Genomic DNA, 7153 nt, shown 5'->3' on the forward strand with positions numbered 1-7153 from the left:
ACAAGGATGGGAAGAAGCTGAGTGCGAGCTCCAAAGTGCACGTGGAGGCCAAGGGCTGCAGCAGGCGGCTGGTGGTGCAGCAGGTGGGCAAGGAGGACGCTGGGGAGTACAGCTGTGAGGCCGGGGGCCAGAAGGTGTCCTTCCACCTGGACGTGGCAGGTGCGTGTCAGTTTGGGCAGAGGGGATAAGCTCCTGAGAAATCAGGAAATGAGCCCTCTTGGACAGGGTGGGGGACAGGTGTGTGTTGTACCTGTGTTGGGTTCTCTGTTGATCCGCCCAGCCCAGGGCTCTGTCCTCTGCCCAGGTCCTTGGATTGGAGAACACTCACCGCAGCCCTTCTTGTGGGTTGTTCTGGGCATCTGTTTCCCCAGGCTTCTCCCTTATATGCCACATCCCCACTTCAACTAGCACGGAACCTGCCACTGAGGCTTTCTTGGGTACCTGCAGGCTGCTAGGGCCTGTGGTTTGTGGCAGTGACTGTTCTTTGTCTAGGGTTGGTGAGCAGATACGTTTCCCATTTTAAATCCCCCTTGGGCCGCTGTGGAGCCTCACTTGAGGGGCTTTGGCCTTGGGATCCTGATTGTCCAGCTGTCCTTTCGTCAGCCCTGTGGACTTGCCCTTGCTCAGATGCCCATCCTGGCCTGGGCCTGGGCCAGGCTGTCCTCTCCTGCCTCCCCTCCTGGGCCTGCTCCCTGATGCCCTTCTGTAATGTGGACCCAGGCCCCAGGCTGTGGCAGGGTCCCTTAACTGCCTGCTTCCCACTCTCTGCAGTATCTGCTCATGGGGCCATCTTCACTGGCGGGCAGGGGTCTTGGGCTCTCAGCTCTTGGCCCCCAGGCTGTGGTCCCAGGGGGCTCCTCCTGGCTGCCCTTTCTGGCCTCGGGATGCCTGGATGGTGGCTGCCAGGTGGCATGGTTTGCTCAGCAGAGACGGAAGTGGGGCAGTTGTAGGGCAATGGGAGTTTGGGGTGGCCCCATTTCAGGTCTTCTCCCACAGTGTGGCTCCTCGGTGGGATGGGGCCCAGGCCAGGAATGCAAGGGCCCTGCTCTTATGCCCACTGACCTCCCCCCAGAGCCGGAGCCTGAACCCCCCGCCCTGGAGAGACCTGGCCGCAGGGAGCCTCTGGTGGTCAGGGAGCATGAGGACATTGTCCTGACTGCCACGCGGGTTACACCCTCTGTGGCCGCGGTGACGTGGCTCAAGGACGGTGTTGAGATTCGCCGAAGCAAGCGGCACCGAACGGCCAGTCTGGGGGACACCCACACCCTGACCATCCACAGCGCGCAAACCCTGGACAGCGCGGTCTACAGCTGCCGTGTGGACGCAGAGGTGCAGGATTTCCCCGTGCAGGTGGAAGGTCAGCAGGGCTGGGGGCGGTCCTCTGGGAACCCCGTGTGTGCGAGGGGGGGGCGGGGGGCGGGGGGGGGAGGGCGCAGGGGGCGGCATCCCTGCCCGGAGCCAGAGGGGGACTCAGGGCGCACGGCTGCTGGGCACAGAGCTTGTCCCCGGGCCCGAACCCTGCCGCTGATGCCCCTCCCGTCCTGCAGAGGTGGCCGCCAAGTTCTGCCGGCCCCTGGAGCCCGTGAGCGGGGAGCTGGGCGGCGCAGTGACGCTGGTTTGCGAGCTGAGCCCGCCCCAGGCCGAGGTCGTGTGGCGCCGCGGGAGCACGCAGCTCCGGGCTGGCAAACGCTTCCAGATTGAAGCCGCGGGGCCCCGGCGCTCGCTCACGGTGTCAGGCCTGCGGCTGGAGGATGCGGGGGAGTACGCGTGTGAGACACGTGACGACTGCACCAGCGCTCAGCTGACCGTCAGCAGTAAGCCGCGGAGGGGCGCGCGGGTGGGCGGGCAGTCGGGCGGGGCGCACCTGGGCGGCTGCCTGGAGGAGGTGTCCTTCTCCACGCCTGCAGGGCGGGGCCTCTGCCTCTCCCACCTGCCTCTCAAGCAAAACCCCTGTCCGCAGCCCCCCGCACGGTCAAGTTCACGGCTGCGTTGAGCGCCGTGGTGGCGGAGGAAGGCCGCGAGGCCACCTTCCAGTGCGTGGTGTCCCCCGGCGATGCGGCAGTCACGTGGTTCCGGGACGGCGCCTTGCTGCAGCCCAGTGAGAAGTTTCTCATAGCGCAGAGTGGCGCCGGCCACAGCCTGACTATCTCCGGCCTGACCCTGGAGGATGCTGGCGAGATCACTGCAGAGGCTGAGGGTGTCAAGTCCTCGGCTGCTCTTCGGGTGCGAGGTGCGTGGATGGGGCCGCGGGGAGGGCCTCCCCGTGGGCTGGTTCCCTGGCGGCCTTCTGATGCCGGCCTGGGTCCAGCTGGTCTGGGTGACCTGGAGGCTGCACAAAGGAGACTCGGGTGGGGCCCAGGGGCTGGGTATCTACTCGTAAGGGGACAAAGTAAACTCCCACAAGGGGCATCTGGTTGGGGAGTGGGCAGAGGTTGAGGCTGTCCAGTGAGGCTTCCTGGAGGAGGCATCCCAAGCCAAGCCCCATGGATGGAAGTGGAGTTGGCAGCCAGTGCAAGCACCTTCTGGGGAGAACATGGCAGAGCCTGGGGCGGGGAGGCCCACTAGTGCCATGCTTTTCATTCCTTGATGTGGAGTGTCCAGGGTCTCCTTAAGGCTGGTGCGGCAGGTCTGGGGGCTCAGTCTGTTGCACCAGCTCCCGTGACCCGCTGTTGGCGGTCATGGGCCACACTTAGGAGTGCCAGGCACTTTGCCTGGTTGGGTTGTTGGGAGCAGGGGAGCAGGAGATGAGAGGCGTGCTGAGGAAGGAGCAGCCTCCCAGGGCCTCAGCTTCCTCCTGTGTGACTGGACCTGTGCAGGTGCAGGGCTGGGCCCAGCTTGGAGGCGGAATGTGAGGTTGAGGTGGGGAGCAGCTTTGCCCGGTGGGGGGAGGGAGGGCCCTCGGGCTCGGGCTCTTTCAAGAGTGGCAGTGACTGCGGTGACCTCCCTTGCTTGCGGCCCCAGAGGCTCCGGTGCTGTTCAGAAAGAAGCTGGAACCCCAGACGGTGGAAGAGCGGAGCTCAGTGACCATGGAAGTGGAGCTGACGCGGCCGTGGCCTGAGGTCAAGTGGACACGGAATGCAGTAGCCCTGGCGCCAGGCAAGAACGTGGAGGTTCACGCGGAAGGCACCAGTCACCGCTTGGTTCTGCACTGCGTGGGTTTCTCGGACCGTGGCTTCTACGGGTGCGAGACTCCGGACGACAAGACACAGGCCAAGCTCACCGTGGAAAGTGAGCAGCAGCTGGACCTGGGGGTCGGGCATCTAGGCAGGAGGGGGGGGGAGGGCGGTGGATGTCCCCCTGGAGGGGCAGGCCCCGGGGGTAAGGAAGGGGTGTGCCTTTCCCCCCTGGACAGCTGGCCTGCGGGCTAAGGTGTCCATGCACGGCTCACCCCTGCCCCTGCGTGTCTGCCCAGTGCGCCAGGTCCGGCTGGTCCGGGGCCTGCAGGCCGCAGAGGCTTGGGAGCAGGGTGCCGTCAGCATGGAGGTGAAGCTGTCACATGACCACGTGGAGGGCAGCTGGACGCGTGATGGCCTGCGGCTGCAGCCAGGGCCCACCTGCCAGCTAGCAGTGCATGGCCCCATTCACACCCTCACGCTGCTGGAGCTGCGGCCGCAGGACAGCGGCCTCATCGCCTTCAAAGCCGAGGGGGTGCACACGTCTGCGCAGCTCATGGTCACCGGTGCGTGGGCGTGGGTGGGACCCGCCGCAGAGCGCACCCGCCTCTGTCCCCAAGGTGGCCTGGGGAGGCAGGCGGGGTCGTGGTCGTGGAATCCCGGGGACAGGGCACTGGGTCTCGCCCCTGGAATCAGCTGTGTGATACCGCCCGGCTCAGACCCCTCCTGGCCCTGCTCTCACCTCCCCCCTCCTGCCCACCTAGAGCTGCCTGTGAGGTTCAGCCGCCCCCTGCAGGACATGGTGGCCACCGAGAAGGACAAGGTGACCCTGGAATGTGAGCTGTCGCGCCCCAACGTGGATGTGCGCTGGCTGAAGGTGCCTCCCTCCCCCCGGAGTCCTCTGGCTGCCCTTACCTCTCACGGGTGCCTGGCAGGCGAGGGGCTGCTCTGCGGGGCAGTCCCAGCACCTGACCCGACCTCATCCCTCCTCAGGACGGTGTGGAGCTGCGCGTGGGCAAGACAGTGGGCATGGTGGCCCAGGGTGCGTGTCGGAGTCTCATCATTTACCGGTGTGAGCTCGGGGACCAGGGCGTGTACGTGTGTGATGCCCACGACGCTCAGAGCTCAGCCTCCCTGAAGGTGCAAGGTGGGCAGATTAGGGGTCAGAACCTCCTGGCCTCCCCACATTCCCCAGCCAGGTGCTTAGCCCCCTGGCTGCCCTGCCCTGTACCCTTCAGCGGTCTGGGCGGGAGGGGGGGAGGGGCAGCTCCGTGTGTCCAGGTGCGACAAGGCCCTGCTTGTTACCCCAGGTCGCAAGGTTCAGATCGTGAGGCCCCTGGAAGATGTGGAGGTGATGGAGAAGGAGGGTGCCACATTCTCCTGTGAGGTCTCTCTGGACGAGGTGCCGGCCCAGTGGTTTTGGGAGGGCAGTAAGCTTCGGCCCAGTGACAATGTGCGCATCCGCCAGGAAGGTGCGATATTGGGCAGGCTGCGGGAGGGCACGTCCTCCTCCTGTCCCCAGGCCCTCCTCCCCCCAGTACTGAGTGACCTGTGTTCCCAGGAAGGAAATACACTCTCATCTACCGGAGGGTCCTGGCAGAAGACGCAGGGGAGATCAGATTTGTTGCCGAAAGTGCAGAATCGCGAGCGGAGCTCCGAGTGAAAGGTGAGGGAGCCCAGAGGGGGGTCTGTGCTGGGCAGTGTGTGGGTGAACACACACGTTTTGGGCCTTCCAAGGGCTGACAGTCCGCTGTCCCAGGAAAGGCTGGGGTGCCCCAGGCCCTTCTTGGGAGGAGGACAGCAATGACCCAGAAGGAGGAGAGGGAGGTGTTGCCTCCTCAGCAGGAGGACAGGGGTCTGGGAGAGGCAGCTCCGGGTATGAGGGCTCAGGGTCTCCTTGTTGAAAATGGAGGCAGGAGTAAACCGTTCCTCTTCCTGGGACCGTGGCAAGTGCTGGAGAGGTGGCGAGGGCAGGTGGCACCCCGGCAGGTGGCGAGCGTCAGCCCTTAACTGGTGGCCTTGGTGACAGTGAGGGCATCGAGGAGGGAGGATCTGCGGCAAGGGGGGCGGGCTAAGGCATACGGGGCTTGGATTTGCCTGATGCAGGGGTGTGCCAGGCGGGCGCAGGGTGTGGTGTGGGGAAAAGTGGCAAGGCGGGCATGTGTGGGGGGCAGGGGTATGCCGAAGGAGCTTGAGAAGGGCCAGGGGCATGCATGTGGGTGCGCTCAGCTTCCTCCCGGCCAGCGGTGTGCAGTGGGTCCCAGAGAAGCCCGAGGGGGACACTCGGGGTAGCCGTCTGCTGGACAGGGAAGGGGCCAGCGCGGGCTGTTCTGCCCGAGGGCGGTGGCCCAGCCCGCTGGTCGAAGGCTGCAGAGGCAGAGCGCCCAGACCGAGGTGGGGGTGGGGTTTCGGAGCCCAGAGCACCCCCAACCGCCCCCGCCACACCCACAGAGCTGCCGGTGGCCATCCTGCGCCCGCTGCGGGACAAGATAGCCATGGAGAAGCACCGGGGCGTGCTGGAGTGCCAGATGTCTCGCGCCAGCGCGCAGGTGCAGTGGTTCAAGGGCCCCGTGGAGCTGCGGCCCGGACCCAAGTATGAGATGGTCAGTGACGGCCTCTACCGGAAGCTAATCATCAAGGATGTGCAGCCCGAGGACGAGGACACCTACACCTGCGATGCTGGGGACGTGAAGACCAGCGCCCAGTTCTTCGTGGAAGGTGCGGGCAGCGCGGTGCGGGCGCCTCCCCCGAGGCCCGGTGGCGGTGAGCGGTCCTCCCAGCGGGGCCGCGCCGGTGACCAGCCCCTCCCCCACAGAGCAATCCATCACCATCGTGCGCGGCCTGCAGGACGTCACGGTGATGGAGCCCGCCCCCGCCTGGTTCGAGTGTGAGACGTCCATTCCGTCGGTGCGGCCGCCCAAGTGGCTCCTGCGGAGGACGGTGCTGCAGGCCGGGGCCGACGTGGCCATGGAGCAGGAAGGCACGGTGCACCGCCTGACGCTGCGGCGCACCTGCTCCACCATGACGGGGCCCGTGCACTTCACCATCGGCAAGTCGCGCTCCACCGCGCGCCTGGTAGTTTCAGGTGAGCGCTCGGTCCGCGGCTGGCTGCAGCTGGAGCTGGCGCAGGGCGCGGGTCGGACGCCGGGTCCCTCCGTTGCCGCAGCGCCGCCCTCTCCCCTTCCGCCGCAGACGTCCCCGTGGTGCTCACGCGGCCGCTGGAGCCCAAGGCGGGGCGCGAGCAGCAGTCGGTGGTGCTGTCCTGCGACTTCAGGCCACCCCCCAAGGCCGTGCAGTGGTACAAGGAGCACACGCCGCTGGCGCCCTCCGAGAAGCTCAGGATGCGGCTGGAGGGCCACATGGCGGAGCTGCGCATCCTCCGCCTCACGCCGGCCGACGCGGGCCTCTACCGCTGCCAGGCCGGCGGCGCCCAGAGCAGCGCTGCGGTCACCGTGGAAGGTACGGAGGGCGCACGGGGCCCTGGGAGGGTCTCCGGGGAGGCGCCAGCGCGGTGCTGAGCGGCGCGCTCTGCTCCGGGCAGCGCGCGAGGTCACAGTGACGCAGCCGATGCAGGACGCAGAAGTCACGGAGGAGGGCCGGGCCTGTTTCTCGTGCGAGCTGTCCCAGGAGGACGAGGAGGTGGAGTGGTCGCTCAACGGCACGCCTCTGTACAGCGACAGCTTCCATGAGATCGCCCACGAGGGCCGGCGCCACACGCTGGTGCTGAAGCGGGTTCGGCGGGCGGACGCGGGCACCGTGCGCGCCCGCTCCCCCAAGGTGTCGGCCACTGCCCGCCTGGAGGTCAAAGGTGAGGCGTCCCTGCGGGGCCCTTGGGGTTCCCCAGGGAGGGGCGCGGGGCTCTCGGCAGGCCGGACGGAGTGGCGCTCGCTCACCTGCCCACACTCGCCCCCAGCCAAGCCGGTGGTGTTCCTGAAGGCTCTGGACGATGTGTCCGCGGAGGAGCGGGGCACGCTGGCCCTGCAGTGTGAGGTCTCGGACCCCCAGGCCCGCGTGGTGTGGCGAAAGGACAGCGTGGAGCT

At 67.0% G+C, this 7153-nt stretch overlaps 1 protein-coding gene across 1 annotated transcript in view; it reads left to right on the forward strand.

Annotated features, from left to right (window-relative positions):
* Positions 1-6: 6 nt before the first annotated feature.
* The window catches only part of LOC145718185 (obscurin-like), a 7284-nt gene continuing 137 nt past the window's right edge, over positions 7-7153 (forward strand). The window contains exons 1-15 of the mRNA XM_081809651.1: positions 7-159; positions 1073-1357; positions 1548-1814; positions 1961-2230; positions 2962-3228; positions 3413-3679; positions 3878-3990; positions 4107-4260; positions 4424-4585; positions 4675-4779; positions 5565-5831; positions 5929-6198; positions 6306-6572; positions 6655-6921; positions 7027-7150. Of these exons, the coding sequence (XP_081665777.1) occupies positions 3027-3228; positions 3413-3679; positions 3878-3990; positions 4107-4260; positions 4424-4585; positions 4675-4779; positions 5565-5831; positions 5929-6198; positions 6306-6572; positions 6655-6921; positions 7027-7150 (2198 nt within the window). The 5' untranslated portion in view covers positions 7-159; positions 1073-1357; positions 1548-1814; positions 1961-2230; positions 2962-3026. The remainder of the gene's footprint in view (positions 160-1072; positions 1358-1547; positions 1815-1960; positions 2231-2961; positions 3229-3412; positions 3680-3877; positions 3991-4106; positions 4261-4423; positions 4586-4674; positions 4780-5564; positions 5832-5928; positions 6199-6305; positions 6573-6654; positions 6922-7026; positions 7151-7153) is intronic.

The sequence above is a fragment of the Leptonychotes weddellii genome, unplaced genomic scaffold (assembly GCF_054177405.1).
Source record: "Leptonychotes weddellii isolate Sample4059 unplaced genomic scaffold, ASM5417740v2 HiC_scaffold_1183, whole genome shotgun sequence".
NCBI lineage: Eukaryota > Metazoa > Chordata > Mammalia > Carnivora > Phocidae > Leptonychotes > Leptonychotes weddellii.